This window comes from Nerophis ophidion, linkage group LG01 (genome assembly GCF_033978795.1).
Source record: "Nerophis ophidion isolate RoL-2023_Sa linkage group LG01, RoL_Noph_v1.0, whole genome shotgun sequence".
NCBI lineage: Eukaryota > Metazoa > Chordata > Actinopteri > Syngnathiformes > Syngnathidae > Nerophis > Nerophis ophidion.
The window spans coordinates 43,485,840-43,507,254 of NC_084611.1; the positions used below are offsets into that span (position 1 = coordinate 43,485,840).

The 21,415-nt window shown below is 44.2% G+C and overlaps 1 protein-coding gene and 1 non-coding gene across 2 annotated transcripts; both read right to left on the minus strand.

The window, feature by feature from the left end:
• Positions 1–2,855: 2,855 nt before the first annotated feature.
• On the minus strand, positions 2,856–2,929 carry trnai-aau (transfer RNA isoleucine (anticodon AAU)). The gene has a single exon. It is a non-coding gene; the product is annotated as a tRNA-Ile (tRNA).
• A 5,645-nt stretch (positions 2,930–8,574) lies between these two features.
• Positions 8,575–15,572, minus strand: rnmt (RNA (guanine-7-) methyltransferase). Its single transcript, XM_061904471.1, has 2 exons — positions 15,258–15,572; positions 8,575–9,959 (listed from the first exon to the last, which is right to left on the minus strand). Exons 1-2 carry the CDS (start codon positions 15,507–15,509, stop codon positions 9,093–9,095), a joined length of 1,119 nt encoding a protein of 372 aa, XP_061760455.1. The 5' UTR covers positions 15,510–15,572; the 3' UTR covers positions 8,575–9,092.
• Positions 15,573–21,415: the final 5,843 nt, after the last annotated feature.

Consider the following 21,415-nt stretch of genomic DNA (forward strand, 5'->3'; position numbering starts at 1 on the left):
ACACCACAAGATTAACATGCTGTACAAAATCAATCAATTATTCATCCCATAATTTACAATTATTAATTAGGGTATCGAACTTTTAACCATTAAACAAGTGCGAGAAAATGTACTAATATTTTCCCTTTAAGTTAAAACAGATTTTAAATCAATTGTCAACATAAATGCACCAAGATACATAAAAAAATACGTTTAAAGGGGAACATTATAACAATTTCTGAAGGGTTGAAACCAATAAAAATCAGTTCCCAGTGGTTTATTTTATTTTTCAAAGTTTTTATAAAAATTTTACCCATCACGCAATACCCCGAAAAACGGCTTCAAAGTGCCTGATTTTCACCATCGTTATATCCACCCGTCAATTATCCTGTGACGTCACAGCGTGAAACCACCAGAAACAAACATGGCGGATAGCACAGAAAGGTATAGCACAGTAACTCGGATTCAGACTCGGATTTCAGCGGCGTAAGCGATTCACCAGATTACGCATGTATTGAAACGGATGGTTGGAGTGTGAAGGCAGGTAGCGAAAACGAAATTGAAGAAGAAACTGAAGCTATCGCTTTGAACCGTATACAAGCAAATTAGACGAAAACAACACGACAGACAGCGGCACGGGAGGAAGCGAGGACGAAAAAAATATAATAAAAAATAAAAGCCATATTACATACAGATAGTGTGTCATGAGATATAAATTGAATTAAGAGGACTTAAAGGAAACTAGAATACCTCAAATATAGCTACATATGAGGCATAATGATGCAATATGTACATACAGCTAGCCTAAATAGCATGTTAGCATCGATTAGCTTGCAGTCATGCCGTGACCAAATATGTCTGATTAGCACTCCACATAAGTCAATAACATCAACAAAACTCACCTTTGTGCATTCATGCGCAACGTTATAAGTTTGGTGGACAAAGTCAGACAGAAAAAGAAGTCGCATGAATCACGTCTTAGCCAAGACATCCAGGGGGTTTACCTCGCTCGTCTGCGGGAACAGACTACCGTCATCCCTTGCCGTGCTCCGTCCTCCCTGAATAGCTCACGCACTCCGGCAGATTCAGTGGTGGTCTATTTTCCAATATTGCAGATTTCTTTGACTTTATTGTTGGAAATGCATCTGCTTTGAATGTCGCAGGATATCCACACATTCTTGCCCTCTCTGTCGCAGCATAGCTGTCGTCAGTAAAGTGTGCGGATCAAACGAGGGACTTTCGCATCTTTTGGCCAATGGTGCAACTTGAATTTGTCCCTGATCGTGTTGTTACACCCTCCGACAACACACCGACGAGGCATGATGTCGCCAAGGTACGGGAAAACAGTCGGGAAAACAGAAAATAACAGAGCTGATTTGACTTGGTGCGTGTAACGAGATTGAGAAAATGGCGGCTCGCTTCACGTTGTGACGTCACGGGTGAAAGGTCATCGCTCCGACAGGCTATCAACTGAAAGGCGTTTTAATCGGCAAATTCACCCTTTTAGACTTCGGAAATCGGTAAAAAAAACATATGGTCTTTTTTCTGCAACATCAAGGTATATATTGACGCTTACATAGGTCTGGTGATAATGTTCCCCTTTAAACCCAAAAACACAATAAATAAATGTAGAAGAAAACCCAATATGCTAATACATAAATACCATACCAATTAACCACGTATTTTATATACAGGTACATATTTAATATACATATCCAACATAGATGTATTATTCATTTACCAGTGAAACACCCAAATAAATACTGTTTACGGCTAGAAAAATGACCCGTTTCCTATGCCCTCACTAACTGCCAATGATCCAGCACAGTTCAATCCACCCATCCATCCATTTCCCACCACTTATTCCCTTTGGGGTCGCGGGGGGCGTTGGTGCCTATCTCAGCTACAACCCTTGAAATTGAGCCACTTCACCCTCATGATGAAGCAAACTCTTCCAACATTTATCAGAACAAGTAAAGAATATGCATTAACATTTCCTTACCAAACAAATCAAATCAAATCAACTTTATTTATAAAGCACATTAAAAATTTACCACAGGGGTAGCCAAAGTGCTGTACAATAGGCAGGTTAAAAGATAATACGAGGACCGAGCAAACAACACAACACAAACAGAACATGATAAAAAATAAATAAATAAAACATAAAAACATAAAAACAGGTGTATAATGGGGCGCCATTGCAGGATTGATATCATTTAGTGTTAAAAGCCAAGGAATAAAAGTATGTTTTTAAGAGAGATTTAAAAACAGGAAGAGAGGAGGCTTGTCTAACACTCAGAGGTAGGTCGTTCCAGAGCTTGGGAGCAGCAGCAGCGAAAGCTCTGTCACCTCTAAGCTTCAGCCTTGTGTCAGGGACCGTCAGTAGCAGCTGATCGGCTGATCTTAGGGATCGGGTGGGGCAGTAAGGCTGAAGGAGGTCGGAGAGATATGTTGGCGCGAGGTTGTTTAGACATTTAAAAGCAAATAGAAGGAGTTTAAAATTGATTCGATAACGCACAGGGAGCCAGTGAAGGGACGCTAATATATGTATAAAGTGTGTATGGGACGGCTTGCGAAATAATTGCCCCTGTGGATTTGCTGATATTGTTAGCTAAAAAAAAAACTGTATCATACCAAAGTTACTGTGATATATATTGTTTTAGGCTATTAAATATGGACAAACAGCAGGATGAAACAAATAAAATCAGTAGTTTTAATTTTGGTGAGTTAAGCTTTTAAAAATAGTGGACAGTATCTCTCTCGCCACACACGTTGGTTTGACAATGACGGGCACTTATTTGGATTGACATCGGGCCGTACTTTGGACACCCCTGGTTTATATCAATAGAGAGAATACTTTACCGACTCAAAATAGTTGGCCCGTACGGGGATCGAACCCGCGACCTTGGCGTTATTAGCACCACGCTCTAACCAACTGAGCTAACCGGCCACGTTACGTCAAGGCCTACATTCCTTTATCTATATCAGAGCAAGCTGATTCCGCACCATAGACGCCTGCTTTTTACAATACCCCTCGAGTCTCTCAACACTGTAGTTGTTTGTCAACTCGATTCGGTCGAACGCTCATCTTTAGATCTTGGAGAACAAGAACTTTGTACCTGGGAAAGTTTTTTGAAGAGGTCACTTGAAGATGTTGGTGAATGAGACGGGCTTCCTCTAGTGGACGAGTGTCCAAAGTGCGGCCCGCAGCTAATTGTTTACCGGCCCGCCACAAATTCTGGAAATGCTATTGCAAAAATAAAGAAGAACATTAAAAATATTGGAATGAGGTGAAATCTATCGAGAAAAAGTTGCAATGTTGACACAAAGCTGCCATGAAGGCTGTTTTTTTTCTTTTTGTCTTTATTTTACCATGTAAAAAACATCTTTACCATGAATTGATTAACGTGTTCAATTGTACGGAATATGTACTGTACTGTGCAATCTACAAATAAAAGTTTCAATCAATCAGTTATGTATTTTTTGTTTCTTTGCCATTCCAAAAAAATCCATGTTATAATGAATGATTTTCAGAGCTCCAATTAGTTAAAACATTTCACTTTAAATGTTTTATGTGGTAAATATTGCACATATTGTGTGGTAGCCATATAAAAATAAAGTTACACCCATCCATTTTCTACCGCTTATTCCCTTTTGGGGTCGCGGGGGGCGCTGGCGCCTATCTCAGCTACAATTGGGCGGAAGGCGGAGTACACCCTGGACAAGTCGCCACCTCATCGCAGGGCCAACACAGATAGACAGACAACATTCACACTCACTTTCAGACACTAGGGACCATTTTTTAGTGTTGCCAATCAACCTATCCCCAGGTGCATGTCTTTGGAGGTGGGAGGAAGCCGGAGTACCCGGAGGGAACCCACGCATTCACGGAGAGAACATGCAAACTCCACACAGAAAGATCCCGAGCCTGGATTTGAACCCAACACTGCAGGACCTTCGTATTGTGAGGCAGACGCACTAACCCCTCTCCCACCGTGAAGCCCTCAAAACAAAACAAAACAAAAGGGATGGCGTGGCGCAGTGGGGAGAGTGGCCGTGCGCAAACCAAGGGTCGCTGGTTCAATCCCCACCTAGTACCAACCTTGTCACGTCCGTTGTGTCCTGAGCAAGACACTTCACCCTTGCTCCTGATGGGTGCTGGTTAGCACCTTGCATGGCAGCTCCCTCCATCAGTGTGTGAATGTGTTTGTAAATGTGGAAGTAGTGTCAAAGTGCTTTGAGTACCTTGAAGGTAGAAAAGCGCTATACAAGTACAACCCATTTATTTATTTATTTAAAACAATAGTTTAAACGTAAAATTGACAGATACATCTGAAGTTCATCTCGTAACGTAAGTATTGAAAGTAAAAAAAATAAATACAAATGTATCACTTTATGAGTGGGGCATAAACCGCGGGTTGACATGACGAAAAAATAGATTTTAATTAGATTCGGGCGAGTGGCGGTTGAACCATCCGGAAATATTTGTTATAAATGGTTCTGGGATCGGTATCCTTTGCCATTCCAAGAGCCATTTAAGACCCATGTCATAAAGTGAACAAGGCAATAGGAGATGCTATTATTCTCTTGAATGACTGCCGGCAGTCACCCAGATAATAAGTATTAGGGTGTGCTATGAAGCCATTGGCCTTGTTGCCTTTCACAAGATGTATGATCTGCTTGTCAGTCCAGCATCACGTTGTGCGTGGCATCCATGGCAACACGCACCGACTGCAAGGCATACTGGGTGACACAGAGTACACTAATGGTTGTGATATAAACAATTTTAACACTCTTAGTAATATGCGCTACGCTGTGAAGCCACACCAAACAAGATTGACAAACACATTTCGGGAGGACATCCTCCCAGTAACACAACATAAACGCAACACAAATACCCAGAATCCTTTGTATGCATGACTCTTCCTGACTATTTTATACCCCCCTAGCAGAGCAAACCCCCCCCCCCTTCCCGGTGCGTCGTAAGGTGGGCGGGGTTGGGGGCGAGGGGGTGTAAAATATATTCAGGGCTTGTCACGGATACAAAGGATTCTGGGTATTTTTTGTAGTGCGTTTATGTTGTGTTACTGTGAGGATGTTCTCCTGAAATGTGTTTGTCAATCTTGTATTGTGTGGCTTCACAGCATGGCGCATATTAGTAAGTGTTAAAAATGTTTATATCACAACCATCAGTGTACTCTGTATCACCCAGTATGCCTTTCAATCTTGTACGTGTATTTCTGGAAGCTGCACACAACATGTTGCCGGCCCAATAATCGGTTCGTACATGTTGTTGAAGGTGTCAAAGGCAATGGCTTCACAGCACGCCCATATTCTTGTCATCAGGTTGAAGGCTATTGGGTAGTTGCGAAAACTTTGTCGGCTCCAATTGTCTTAATTTCTCTGTGAAACAGGTTTAAGTAGCTCTGTGAGTGATAAAAGCGACCGACCTCTGATATGTTTCAGCGCGCGGGTGGCGGGCGGGTACGGTTCTGATTAAATGTTGGTTTGGGTGGACGGCGGGTGGATGACGACATTGGTGATGCGGTTGTGGATGATATAATTGCCTATCCGCGCATCTCTAGTGGGGCACCTTTTGGATACATAATATATTTAGTGGTATTTTAATTATTTTTTCACTGTGATTACTCAAAAATATTAAATAATTAAAATCAATGGTGCCTTGCATTATTGATCTATTAGGGCTCTAATTACTAAATACTGCATATTTCAGTTTTACTATGAAAAACAAAGTTGTTTTTGACAGAAATGCCATAAAACCTTTTTTTTTTTTTTTTTAATCAAAAGTTGATATAGAGATTTACTGTGGGCGTTAAATAACAAATACAAATTTGACTTATTTTTAACATTTTAATAACTGAGACCCTTCATGGACCCCTAAAGGTAAAATACATTTTAAAAGTCCAGATATTTTGTTATGGTTTGAAAATGATAAATATCAAAATGGCCCCAGCAAGCTTTAATTTTTCAATGTGTGGCCCTCAGTGGAAAAAGTTTGAACACCCCTGTGTGTGTGTATGTGTGTGTGTGTGTGTGTATATATATATATATATATATCCATCCATCCATCCATTTTCTATCGCTTATTCCCTTGTGGGGTTGCGGGGGGCGCTGGCGCCTATCTCAGCTATATATATATATATATATATATATATATATATATATATATGAATAGTGGCTTTGCGCAGACATGACCACTTTACCGCAGTACCGAGCGAGCAAGTAAAGAGGAATTATTTTGTCACAAAATGTTGTGTCAAAAAATTACATAATTATTGTAGTTAATGTGTATTTTAACAATGTATTTGTTATTTGTAACAGATTCAATGTCAGCATACCGTAATGTCCTGTACACCGTGCCTGTATTTTTCACAGTGAATTCCACACTTTACCGTAAATTGTGCAGATTATTTTTTACACTTTAGGTTTGGCTTATTTTGCAATATGGACTTAATTTTGCTCAACATACTGTATGTGACAATAGGGAATGAGGAGAAAATGTGAGTACCTACTTGATATTATTACACCGCTGTCTTTTATTCTTGTCTGTTTATAACTGTAATATAATTGTAATGATACTGAACAATTTGAAGTATCAGCATTATATATAGTATAGTATATATTATATAAAAATATAATATAATAATATATCAGTATATATATTCATCCATCTTCTTCCGCTTATCCGAGTTCGGGTCGCGGCGGCAGCAGCCTAAGCAGGGAAGTACGGACTTTCCTCTCCCCAGCCACTTGACCCAGCTCCTCCCGGGGGATCCAGAGGCGTTCCCAGGCCAGCCGGGAGACATAGTCTTCCCAACCTGTCCTGGGTCTTCCCCGTGGCCTCCTACCAGTCGGACATGCCCTAAACACCTAGCTAAGGAGGCGTTCAGGTGGCATTTGCAGCATCGCCCGTTGTATTGTATATATATATGATAAAAATATATATATCAGTATATATAAAATACTGTATGTATATAATATGTAAATATTACATGTTATATTTAAAAAACAAAAACAAATGTATATTATATGTTTATGTTTTTCGAGTTTCCCCTCATGGAAGGGCAATACAAAAATAGTAGATGCAGTTATATTTACATTTTTTACGTTTTCCCTGACAACAGAATACGTGCATAACATAAAAATGCAAACTTATAGCAAATACGATACAACGGGGGTCGGCAACCCGCGGCTCTGGAGCCGCATGCGGCTCTTTAGCGCCGCCCTAGTAGCTCTTTTAAGCTTTTTCAAAAATGTATGAAAAATGGAAAAAGATGAAGGGAAAAAATATATTTTTTTGTTTTAATATGGTTTCTGTAGGAGGACAAACATGACACAAATCTCCCTAATTGTTTTAAAGCACACTGTTTGTATTAAACATGTTTCATTGATTCGAATATTTGGCGAGTGCCATTTTGTCCTACTAATTTTGGCGGTCTTTGAACTCACCGTAGTTTGTTTACATCAGGGGTCGGTAACCCAACATGTTGAAAGAGCCATATTGGACCAAAAATACGAAAACAAATCTGTCTGGAGCCGCAAAACAAATTTAAAAGCCATATTACATACAGATAGTGTCATTAGATATACATTTAATTAAGAGGACATAAAGGAAACTAAATGAGCTCAAATATAGCTACAAATGAGGCATAGCTAGCCTAAATAGCATGTTAGCATCGATTAGCTTACAGTCATGCAGTGACCAAATATGTCTGATTTGCACACTCCACATAAGTCAATAACATCAACAAAACTCAACTTTATGCATTCACAACTTTAAAAGTTTGGTGGACAAAATGAGACAGAAAAAGAAGTGGCATAAAACAGGTCCTAGAAAGTCGGAGACAGTTGTACATGTAAACAAACCACGGTGAGTTCAAAGACCGCCAAAATTAGTAGGACAAAACAGCACTCGCCAAGTTTTCGAATCAGTGAAGCATGTTTAATACAAACAGTGTGCTTCATAACAATTAGGGAGGTTTGTGTCATGTTTGTCCTCCCACAGAAACCATATTAAAACAAAAAATATATATTTTTTCCCTTCATCTTTTTTCATAAATTTTTGAAAAAGCTTAAGAGAGCCACTAGGGCGGCGCTAAAGAGCCGCATGCAGCTCCAGAGCCGCGGGTTGCCGACCCCCGGTTTACATGTACAACTTTCTAGGACGTGTTTTATGCCACTTCTTTTTCTGTCTCATTTTGTCCACCAAACTTTTAATGTTGTCCCTGAATGCACAAAGGTGAGTTTTGTTGATGTTATTGAGTTGTGTGGAGTGCTAATCAGGCATATTTGGTCACTGCATGACTGCAAGCTAATCGATGCTAACATGCTATTTAGGCTAGCTATATGTACATATTGCATCATTATGCCTCATTTGTAGCTATATTTGAGCTCATTTTGTTTCCTTTAAGTCCTCTTAATTCAATTTATATCTCATGACACTATCTGTATGTAATATGGCTTTTAAATTTGTTTTGCAGCTCCAGACAGATTTGTTTTCGTAGTTTTGGTCCAATACGGCTCTTTCAACATTTTGGGTTGCCGACCCCTGGGATACACAAACCGCAAAAAAAATAACAAAAAATGTTTTTTATTTTAGATACACCAGCACAAGCAAAACAAGTTTTAACTTGTGATGACATCACACTTCATAATAATATTACTAAGGTAAACAAAACTTTTAATAACCACTACCTCCCATAGTCGCCTGATGCAAAACAGAAACATGGGTTATGGCTGTAGGCAACCTCCTGGTGTCAGCATCTCCTCACAATGAACTTGTCAGCACTGTTAATACATCAATGCTACAACACTGCACAAAAGGACCGTGTGACTCATTCTTCTATTGTGCTTCAGATAACTATTCATTATAAAAATAAAAATAATAATTTTACTTCAATTTCTGAAAATAAGATGGTTCCATGATGGACGTTCTTCTTTTGAGCAAAAATGTCTCAGGAGGTATCTGAGCAGCAGTGTGAGGACTTTGATGAGGAAGATGTGGTCTCGGATGTTTTGGAACTATAAAGCTCGGGCCGACGCTGCAGTGCATTCTGGGAGTTGTAGTGCCCGAGCGTCCGTGTTTGTCAACATCAGGATATCTTCTGGAAGACAAAGAGCATGTAGATACTGGCCGCTTCCCACTCGGACTTGCTCAGCGTTCCCAGCCGGGTTCGGGATCCCGCTTTGTCGCAGTGCTCCCGCGCGTGGCCGTACTCGTCTTCGCCGTCGCGCGCCGGCCCGCGTCCGTCCTCGCCGGAGTAGGCCTCCAGCGAGGACATATTCATCATGAGGCTGCGGTGCTGGCTGAGCTTGATCTTCTCCTGGAAGAACTCGGAGAACCTGTGCTTTGACACCAGGCGCATGCCGTAGCGCCGGGCCATGCGCTCCAGCAGGGGGAAGTAGACCAAGAACTCGGGGACGTTGACCACCCCTTCTAGGCTGAAGTGGTACTCGCAGCCGAAGAGCGGGTACTCCCCTCGGGACCGGAAGGACACCCGGAAGAGCTTGTTGCCAAAGGAGAGCGACTCGGACGCCTCCAGGCGCTTGACCAGCTCGTAGGCGTCCGGCGTGGTGCCGATGAAGAAGCCCCCGGGTTTGAGGCTCTCGCAGGCGTTCCTCAGCATCAAATCCGCCTTGGTCTCGCTCTCGAAGGAATAATGGTAGACAAACTGGCAGCTGCATATGTCAAACTTCAGATTGGGTTGGTCAAACTTTTCGGACAGGACCTCCTTGGTGCAGTCGGCGGTGAGGAACTGAGCGCTGAAGACCCTCTCGCCCGCACGGCTCTTCCTCCTCATGTCCTCGTAGCGACTCTGGCATTGCTCCACGGACACGCCGGCGATGTCCACGCACACCAGGTGATCGATGCCGCCTTTGCGCCACTTGAGCAGGTCCCCACCTTTGCCGCAGCCCAGGTCTAACACGGACACGCGGCGGCGGTGGTCCTCCCCGCGCACCTGATTGATTGAAACTTTTATTAGTAGATTGCAAAGGAAGAGAATACATAATATGAAACAGTACAGTACATATTCCGTACAATTGACCACTAAATGGTTGAAAAATTCTTGGTACCGTATTTCCTTGAATTGCCGCCGGGTATATAGTATGCGCCTGCCAAACTCGTTTCACCAAATAATTAGCATATGCCTAGAATTTCCGCTGGGTCAAACTTGCAACGTCACGAGTGACACTTCCCCTGTCATCATTTTCAAAATGGAGGAGGCTGATATCAATCATTTCAAATCTCATAAAGGGAAGAAGATTAAGAGCTATTCAGTAGGATTCAAGGTCCAAGCTATTGAATATGCTAAAAAGAACAGTAAGCAGCTATGTTTTATTAATATACTGTAGCTGCAGTGTGTCAAATATGAGTCATTAAATGACTCCCGCCTCCTGGTGGTAGAGGGCGCTAGTGATCCTTCTTGCCACTACTCGGCTGCAGAAAAAGTGACAACAAGCAGCAAGAGTGAGCAGCGATCGTTTATTTTTTCCTCTCGCTTGTATTTTTAACATGGAGGATTACATATTTAAAATAAAACAGTTTTCCAAATTGGACTTCCAATCAAAGCAGGAGGTAATAAAGGAAGATCTCCATCGAGACAGAGAGACTTTTAAAACTGAAGAAAGATAAGGAAGACTTCTATAAACAAGTTATTGATGCTTTTGATCAAAAGGAGCTGCACATGGACTTCATTTATAAGTAAAGGTAAGACCATAATAATGTTTTTTTTATTAAATGCGCTTTTCATGATGGTATCCTTACATCACATTTAAATTTATGAGCGCAGGCCTAAATTTACCGCATGCCTTTGGTAAGCGCAGGAGTGAGAAGAGGTTTTAAATTAATTAGCGCCTTGGCGGCAATTCAAGGAAATACGGTAATTAAAAAGTTGACCTCCTTGTTGAAAAGGTGACTCACTAAAATATCTTTCTTGAACCAATTATTGAGGAAAATAGATTTCCTTTTGTAAAATGGAAATTTTGTAAAATTTGCAATCTACTGGGACGGCGTGGCGCAGTGGGGAGAGTGGCCGTGCGCAACCCGAGCGTCCCTGGTTCAATTCCCACCTAGTACCAACCTCGTCACGTCCGTTGTGTCCTGAGCAAGACACTTCACCCTTGCTCCTGATGGGTGCTGGTTGGCGCCTTGCATGGCAGCTCCCTCCATCAGTGTGTGAATGTGTGTGTGAATGGGTGAATGTGGAAGTAGTGTCAAAGCGCTTTGAGTACCTTGAAGGTAGAAAAGCGCTATACAAGTACAACCCATTTATCATTTATCATTTAAAATGTCTTTATTGTTCCAAATGAAATATTTCATAGGTGAGAAATTGTGCTTGTATATAAGAAAGCATGTCAGAAGGACTTGTTTGTGGAAGTTCAAAAGAGCAACAGGAATCCAATTGATCAATCAATCAATGTTTACTCATATAGCCCTAAATCACAAGTGTCTCAAAGGGCTGCACAAACCACAACATCCTCGGCTCAGATCCCACATCAGGGCAAGGAAAAACTCAACCCAATGGGCCAATGAGAAACCTTGGAAAGAACCGCAGATGTGGGGACCCCCACCCCTGGCAACAGGTGCAATGGACATCGAGTGAATCTAACATAATAGTGTGAGAGTCCAGTCCATAGTGGATCTAACATAATAGTGTGAGATTCCAGTCCATAGTGGATCTAACATAATAGTGTTAGAGTTTAGTCCATAGTGGATCTAAAATAATAGTGTGAGAGTCCAGTCCATAGTGGATCTAACAGAATAGTGTGAGAGTCCAGTCCATAGTGGATCTAACATAATAGTGAGATTCCAGTCCATAGTGGATCTAACAAAAGTGAGAGTCCATTCCATAGTGGATCTAACATAATAGTGAGAGTCCAGTCCATAGTGGATCTAACATAATAGTGTGAGAGTCCAGTCCATAGTAGATCTAACAGAATAGTGTGAGAGTCCAGTCCATAGTGGATCTAACATAATAGTGTGAGAGTCCAGTCCATAGTGGATCTAACATAATAGTGTGAGATTCCAGTCCATAGTGGATCTAACATAATAGTGTGAGAGTCCAGTCCATAGTGGATCTAAAATAATAGTGTGAGAGTCCAGTTCATCGTGGATCTAACATAATAGTGAGAGTCCAGTCCATAGTGGATCTAACGTAATAGTGAGAGTCCAGTCCATAGTGGATCTAACATAATAGTGAGAGTCCAGTCCATAGTGGATCTAACATAATAGTGTGAGAGTCCAGTCCATAGTGGATCTAACAGAATAGTGTGAGAGTCCAGTCCATAGTGGATCTAACATAATAGTGTGAGAGTCCAGTCCATAGTGGATCTAACATAATAGTGTGAGATTCCAGTCCATAGTGGATCTAACATAATAGTGTGAGAGTCCAGTCCATAGTGGATCTAAAATAATAGTGTGAGAGTCCAGTTCATCGTGGATCTAACATAATAGTGAGAGTCCAGTCCATAGTGGATCTAACGTAATAGTGAGAGTCCAGTCCATAGTGGATCTAACATAATAGTGAGAGTCCAGTCCATAGTGGATCCAACATAATAGTGAGAGTCCAGTCCATAGTGGATCTAACATAATAGTGAGAGTCCAGTCCATAGTGGATCTAACATAATAGTGAGAGCCCAGTCCATAGTGGATCCAAAATAATAGTGACAGTCCAGTCCATAGTGGATCTAACATAATAGTGAGAGTCCAGTCCATAGTGGATCTAACATAATAGTGAGAGTCCAGTCCATAGTGGATCCAACATAATAGTGAGAGTCCAGTCCATAGTGGATCTAACATAATAGTGAGAGTCCAGTCCCTAGTGGGGCCAGCAGGAGACCATCCATCAATGTTGTAGTTACACAATAGCAAAAATGTTAGGCCTCCAAGGTTAGAAAATTACATGATGAGAAATGAAGTTCCAAATTGAGGCAGGGTCTTTCAAATAGTGTCTTATCCAATTCATCTTGAAGGTGTAGTTTAGTGTAGTGAAATCCAGAGAGTTTAGACCACCCTGATTGTAATTGTACGTTAGAACAGATATCCTAATATAACAAATTTAGTCTTTCCAAATAAAGTAATTTTGTCAATACATGTAAAGAAATACGCCCGGAAAAGGGTGGAGTGCCATCTCCAGGTTGGGGAGGAGACCCTGCCCCAAGTGGACGTGTTCAAATGGAAGAGTGGATCGTGAGATTGACAGGCGGATCGGTGCGGCGTCTTCAGTAATGCGGACGCTGTATCAATCTGTTGTGGTGAAGAAGGAGCTGAGCCAGATGGCAAAGCTCTCAATTTACCGCTCGATACACGTTCCCATCCTCACCTATGGTCATGAGCTTTGGGTTATCACCGAAAGGACAAGATCACGGGTACAAGCGGCCCAAATGAGTTTCCAGGTCTCTCCCTTAGAGATAGGGTGAGAAGCTCCGTCATCCGGGAGGAGCTCAGAGTAAAGCCACTGCTCCTCAACATGGAGAGGAGCCAGATGATGTGGTTCGGGGATCTAATCAGGATCCCACCCGAACGCCTCCCTAGGGAGGTGTTTAGGGCACGTCCGACCGGTAGGAGGCCACGGGGAAGACCCAAGACACGTTGGGAAGACTATGTCTCCCGGCTGGCCTGGGAACGCCTCGGGATCCCCCGGGAGGAGCTGGACGAAGAGGCTGGGGAGAGGGAAGTCTGGGCTTTTCTGCTTAGGCTGCTGCCCCTGCGACCCGACCTCGGATAAGCGGAAAAAGATGGATGGATGTAAAGAAATAGCCGCATACGTAAGCCTGGAGATACATTTTGCTTTGAAAAGCAAAGTTGTACCATTTTAAGGATAAATCTCTCTGTAGACATTGGTTCCATCTTTTTTGTTTTTTTCTCCAATTGGAGTAAAGTTGAAGGCCGATCTAGAACTCGGATGTTTAGTGATAAGCATTCTTAGGTCATTAATGCTATCCTTAAAGGCCTACTGAAACCCACTACTACCGACCACGCAGTCTTGACAGTTTTTACATCAATGATGAAATCCTAACATTGCAACACATGCCAATACGGCCGGTTTAGTTTACTAAATTGCAATTTTAAATTTCCCGCGAAGTGTCTGTCCTGTTGAAAACATCTCGGAATGATGACGCTTATGTTGACACGTGCTTGTGACGTTATTCGTTGGAGCAGATATTTTACCCCAGCACCACTCACGGCTAAAAGTCGTCCGATTTAATCGCATAATTACCCAGTATTTTGGACATCTGTGTTGCTGAATCTTTTGCAATTTGTTCAATTAATGATGGAGACTATAAAGAAGAATGCTGTTGGTGGAAAGCGGTGGATTGCAGCTGCCTTGAGCAACACAAACACAGCCGGTGTTTTGTTGTTTGTTGTGAAGCTTTAATATGGAACAGAGCGGTCAAGCAAACATGTTTCTCTACCACATGTCAACCGGCAGGTTTCGGTGAGAAAATTGTGGTAATATGTCGGCTCCTACCGGAGACATGAGCGTAGCTTGCGTCCTCCTGTAGCTGTGACTTTCTTGGCTCCTCCATGGCTTCCACCCGAGACACTGACGGTCACCACACCCCTCCGTCTTTCAGGTATGACTTTACAATCTCACTAAAACACTAGTAACACAATAAGCAGATAAGGGATTTCCCAGAATGATCCTAGTAAATGTGTCTAATAACATCTGAAGCGCTCCCACTGCCCTTGCCTTTTTTTTCTAGTGCTTCACTCTAACTTTCCTCATCCACTAATCTTTCATCCTCGCTCAAATTAATGGGGAAATGGTCGCTTTCTCAGTCCGAATCGCTCTTGCTGTTGGTGGCTATGATTATAATAAATGTTCAGATGTGAGGAGCTCCACAACCCGTGACGTCACGCGCACATCGTCTGCTACTTCCGGTAGAGACAAGGCTTTTTTATTAGAGACCAAAAGTTGCGAAATTTATCGTCAATGTTCACTACTAAATCCTTTCAGCAAAAATATGGCAATATCACGAAATTATCAAGTATGACACATAGCATGGACCTGCTATCCCCGTTTAAATAAGAACATCTCATTTCAGTAGGCCTTGAAGTGGTTTGACATATTGAAAGGAGCATAAATTCACCTTCTCCAGGATGACGAAACCCTTCACCCAAGTGTTGAAGTGGGTGAAGAGGATCGTCATCGGGGAGACCCTGGAGAAAGTGAATTCCAGGTTCTCCCCGATGACGTAGGTCATTAATGCTATCCTTAGTGGAGTTTGCCATATAGAAAGGAGTATGAGTTCACCTTTTCCAGGGTCTCCCCGATGCTGACACTCTTCACCCAGTTGTTGAAGTTCCTCATGTAGAAGATGCGACTCTGGCTGCGCGCGGCCAGGCCGACCTCCTGCAGCTGGTTATAGTGGTTGGCTACGTTTGTGTTGTGGTCCACTTCCACTTTGTTCGTCTTCGACGGGCGCTCGTCTTCGTCTTCATCGTGCTTTCTCCGTAAGTTATCTCTTTCCGTCGCAAAAGCCTCTTTATCTTTGGTGGCGTCCATGTTTGGATGTTTATTGTTACACGATGAGCATGCGCATTATTCACTTCTGGGTTTTGATAGAACATGCGCATTAGTCACTTCCGGGTCAAAAATATGTTTTTTTTTTTGTTTTTTTTTTACATTAGAAGCAATGAAAAAAAACGATAAAACCACCGAAATTTACCCCGTCGATTTGGAATGTGTAATTTATCACACATTTTTTAATCAGTATTGTCCAAACGTTTACAGTGCCTATCGCTGCTCAATTTAGTGATCTGTTTGTGCATGCGCAGAATATTGTTTGTTTTCTTTTAGTTTAATTCGAACATGAGCACACTTACAGCATAATACATCACACAATTTCATATAATTTCTCTTCACATCATGTCTGAAAATGAGTAGGAAAAAGCAGCGCTTATTTAATTCTACCCCTTTCCCACTTCAGAGCGTTTACAAATATATACATTCATTTACTGACCTTCTTATAGTAAAATGACATCCGTGAATGAGTAATACAACCGTTTTTTGATATGTAATTAATTAAGTCATTATTAACATACTGAGATGAAGAATATCTTATTTTCAATAAGGTTGAAAGTATTTTTCATAATTATTTTTCTTTGTACTTTGTAAGCACAATTCCACATACTGATATGCTAAAGGTTCTAAGTGTTCTATGTGCATACAAATGTTTTAAATTAGATTGTCCTCTAAGTTTATATTTCTCCTCTTTAGTTGAGAATAATTATTGTACATTCTTTGATAGCAGGTTATAGTTTTCTTTGTGCATCATTAGGGACCGAATGTCCCTTTGGGACAGAGGACCCTATTGTTTTTCTAAGGTTTTATTATTATTATACCACCGCCTCTTTGAGCTGTAATTTGACCCCCTTAACATGCTTCAAAACTCACCAAATATATCACACACATCAGGACTGGCGAAAATTGCGATCTAATCAAAAAACCAAAACCCAAAACTCAAATATGCGCTCTAGCTTGTAACTTCTGTTAGGAATGTCCTAGAGACATGAAACAAAAACCTCTATGTAGGTCTGATTTTGACCTAGATTTCATACATTAACCTCCTTCAGCAAAAAGTCAACAGAAAGTTGGCAAAAAAAAAACCTTCAAAACAAAAGTCTCCTTAAAAAATTACATTTTTGCCTCTTTGAGCTGTAATTTGACCCCCTTAAAATGCTTCAAAACTCACCAAACTGGACATACACATCAGGACTGGCGACAATTGCGATCTAATAAAAACAAACCCAAAAACTCAAAATTGCGCTTTAGCGCCCCCTAGAAATAAAACAGACAAAACTGCTCCTAGGAAGAAAACACAGACAAAACTGCTTGTAACTTCCGGTAGGCATGTCGTAGAGACATGAAACAAAAACCTCTATGTAGGTCTCACTTTGACCTACATTTCATTCATTGACATCCTTCAGCAAAAAACAAGAAGTTGGCAATCACCCCTTCAAAACAAAAGTTTTGTAAAAAAACTGTCACCTTTTTTCAAACATTATCTCCTCTGAGCGCGTTTGTTGTGTCGGCTTCAGATTCGCACAGGAAAGAGATTGAACCCTTCTGATTAAAAGTTGCGCAAAGAGTTTTTCTAACTGCTCCGGTTTTGATTTTACGAGCCTTCAAAGAACAGCTGTGCTTATGCTGCTGCGCCGCTGCTGTCTCAAGATGGCCGCTTAAAAGCAGGAAGCACCAGCGTGACCACACAATGCAGAGAAGGTAGGTACTGTGCGGCTAAAGATATGTTGACTGGGTGAAAGAAGGAGGCATCAGTTTGACACCAGGATACAGAGAATGTAGGTAATGTGCAGGTAAAGATATGTTGTCTGGGTGAATGCAGGAAGCACCACAGTGTATGGGTGAAAGAAAAAAGCACCAGTGTGACCCCAGGATGCAGGGAAGGTAGGCAATGTGCGGGTAAAGATATGTTGAATGGGTAAAGGCAGGAAACACCAGCAAAAGTCGGTGCCGTCCATCGCTGCTTGCAGTTTTAATTTTTGTTGTATTTATTGAACACATATATCCACAATGTACATACAAGGCACTGTCAACATATTTGTGGACGACTGTTGCTTCCGGGTTCACCGGACCACCAGGGACAGACATGACAGGCTTCGTTCGATTTTGACAAGGCTTTATTTTACAATAAATATCCTTTCTGCTTTCCAGCATTTGTCTCTTTTCACGTCCTGCTTTTTCAGCAACTCTCTGTCAGTCTCTTTCCCTCGCCGCCTCCCGACTGCGGCCTTTTACAGAGCGACAGGTGATTAGACAAACACTTTCAGCTGTGTCATCCAATCACCTGTCGCCAACCTCGAGGCCGGCCCTGCCACACCCCGCTTCCCCGCAGGCGCACAGGCCACGCCCATCACATACTTCCACCGCCCGACTCAGGCCGGGACGCCGTCCTGCCGCACCAACCCCCCCCCCCCTCCTGGAAGAGAGCGGGACAGGAAGTCGGCCACAGCCATCTGTTCACCCGGTCTGTGGATCACTCTGAAGTTGTAGGGTTGCAAAGCCAGATACCAACGGGTGATCCGCGCGTTGGCATCTTTCATGCGGTGGAGCCACTGGAGGGGTTTGTGGTCCGAGCAGAGGCCCCAGGAGATAGTATCGGAGGGCCCCGACCGCCCACCTGATGGCGAGGCACTCCCTCTCTACTGTGCTGTACCTGGCCTCCCTTTCAGACAGCTTACGGCTGATGTAGAGGATGGGATGGTCGACGCCCTCCACCTGCTGGGACAAAACAGCTCCCAGTCCTCTGCGTCAGCCTGCAGACAAAACGAGAGGGAAAAATCAGGCATGTGTAGAACCGGCTCCTCGCAGAGGGCCTTCTTAACCCTCTCAAACGCCTGCTGGCACCGCTCTGTCCACTGGACCAGATTTGGGGCACCCTTTCGGGTGAGGTCAGTTATTGGGCTGGTCAGGTCTGCAAACCGGGGGATAAACCTCCGGTAGTACCCCGCCAGACCCAAAAACTGCCTCACCTCTTTTTTCGTCTTGGGGTTTGGGCAGGCCGCAATTGCCGCTGTTTTATCTACCTGCGGCCGCACCTGCCCTCCTCCCAAGTGGTACCCCAAATACTGTACTTCCCTCCGGCCAACTGCACACTTCGCCGGGTTGGCGGTGAGCCCCGCCTGCCTCAGGGACTCGAGCACTGCCCCCACCCGCTGCATGTGTTGTTCCCAGCCGCTACTCTGGATGATGACATCATCCAGGTAGGCGGCCGCGTATGCAGCGTGGGGTCGCAGCACCCGGTCCATGAGGCGCTGGAACGTGGCAGGCGCACCGAACAAGCCAAACGGAAGTGTGACAAATTGGTACAAACCTTCCGGAGTGGAAAAGGCCGTTTTTTCCTTGGACTCTGGTGACAAGGGAATCTTCCAGTAGCCCTTGGTCAAATCCAGTGTCGTGAAAAAACGAGCAGTGCCCAGTCGATCCAGGAGCTCGTCGACCCGAGGCATGGGGTATGCGTCAAATCGTGATACTTCATTCACCTTGCGGTAATCCACACAGAACCGCACAGACCCATCTTTCTTCCCTACAAGAACTATGGGGCTACACCACGCACTGTGGGATTCTTCTATTACCCCCAATTCCAGCATGGATTTTAATTCCTCCCGAACTATTTTTCGTTTGTGTTCGGGGAGCCTGTATGGCCGAGAACGCATCGTTACCCCCGGGCTGGTCTCGATATGATGCTGGACGAGATTCGTGCGGCCGGGCCGAGGGGAGAACACGTCAGAGAAGCGCCGCTGCAGTTTAGCAACATCCGCTTTCTGCGCTAACGTGAGCCGGTTATCACAGGGGAGAGGAGAGGGAGGGACAGAGCGCGGGATCTCTGGTCCCAACTCCTCCTCCTCTCTCACTACTGTTACCATGGAGACAGGCTCCGCCTCCCTCCATGCCTTCAACAGGTTAAGATGGTAGATTTGCATGTCTCCGCCCCGGTCCGAGCGTCGAACCTCGTAATCCACATCCCCCACTTGCCGTGTGACCTCAAAGGGTCCTTGCCACTTTGCAAGTAATTTTGAGCTGGATGTTGGGAGTAATACAAGAACTTTTTCTCCCGGTGAAAATTTTCTTAGCTTGGTCCCCTTGTTATACGTGCGCTGTTGTCGTTCCTGGGCACGGAGCAAATTCTCACGTGACAAGTGCGCCACCGTGTGGAGTTTTGCTCGCATATCCATAACGTACTGCACTTCATTTTTACTGGAGCTTGGACCTTCCAACTTTCTTTAATTACGTCCAACACTCCGCGTGGTTTTCTGCCGTATAACAGCTCGAAAGGCGTAAAGCCAATGGAGGATTGGGGTACCTCCCGCATCGCAAACATGAGGGGATCCAGCCATTTATCCCAATCTGGTTTGTCCTTGTGCGTAAACTTACGGATCATGGTTTTTAGCGTTTTGTTTAGCCGCTCCACCAGCCCATCCGTTTGTGGATGATACACGGTGGTGCGGATTGCTTTAATTCCCAATAATCCGTACAGTTCCTTTATCGTGCGTGACATAAAGAACGTGCCTTGGTCCGTCAAAATCTCTTTCGGGATTCCGACGCGGGAAATGACCGTGAAGAGTGCTTGCGCCACATTCTTGGCAGAGATGGAGCGCAGCGGCACTGCTTCGGGATACCGCGTTGCGTAGTCCACCAGAACTAACACAAAGCGATACCCCCGTGAGCTCGGGTGAAATGTTCCGATGAGGTCCATCCCAATTCTGTCGAATGGGACCTCCATGAGCGGCAATGGGCGCAAAGAGGCCTTCGGGGTGGCCGCTGGGTTCACCAGCTGGCAGTCCGGACAGGCAGCACACCAGCGGCGCACGTCTGGCCGGATGCCCGGATGCCCGGCCAATAGAACCGGACCATGACCCGATTTAGTGTTTTATCATACCCCAAATGTCCAGCCAGAAGATTAATATGCGCCGCCTGGAAAACAATTTCCCGGCGGCGTTTCGGCACCAACAACTGGGTGATTTCTTCTCCTGTTTGAGTGTCACGGGTCACTCGGTATAATCTATCTCTCATAATGGAGAAGTGAGGGAATACCCGCGCTGTTCCCGGGCGCATCGGCTGACCGTCTATATAATCTACTTGGTCCCAGGCCGCGCGCAAAGTTTCGTCTCGAGACTGCTCGAGGGGAAAATCCTCCGTAGGACGCCAATAGGGGCCCGGGGAGGCTTCCCGCGAAGCATCCGCCGGTTCCCGCTCGGCAGTTTCAGATGGCCCCGCCTCGCCACTGAGAACTGTGCGAATACTCCCTTTTCCTACGGTCCGTGAACGCACCCCTACGCATTGTGTCAGTAAACGCCTAAACCCCGGCCAATTTGTGCCCAAAATTGCGGGGTGCGAGAGGTGCGTACTTACAGCTACCATATACTTTTGGCCCTCGTACCAAATTTCTACTGGCACCATCGGGTATTCGTGCACATCCCCATGAACACACCTGATTTTTAGCCGTGTTGCATGCCTCAAAGCCTCGGGTCGAACCAGGTTCTGGTGGATCATGGTCTGCCCGCAGCCCGAATCCACCATCGCCTGATATGTACTCTCTTATATCATTACCTTGATACCGTAAGTCTCACCCGGGTCGGAGGAGGGCACTGAAGGGCCGGCCACCGCGGCCACGCGCCCCACCTCCACCTGCTGAGGTCCCTGACACGCGCGACCAGGCCGCCCACGCCTGCCCAAGCGTTTGAGGGACCGTCTGCGCGGGAGATGTTCTGGGGACAGCAGTCTGGACCTGCGGGGAAAGAACAGACGGGGAGTCATGCCGGTTAAGGCGGGAAATGTGCAGCGCTCTCTCATCTCGTGCGCTCCGAACGTGCGCCATTGGTGCGGGTTGCGTCTCGCGGTGGACAGCCAGGTGATCCTCAGCGAGGGTCACCGCAGCTGCCAGGTCACGT

Excerpts from the sequence above, each read along its gene's own strand:
- rnmt (XM_061904471.1), bottom strand. The coding sequence starts at position 15,509 with ATGGACGCCACCAAAGATAAAGAGGCTTTTGCGACGGAAAGAGATAAC. Across the intron at positions 9,960-15,257 it reads TCGGGGAGACCCTGGAAAAG|GTGCGCGGGGAGGACCACCG; the intron begins GTGAACTCATAC and ends TCAATCAATCAG.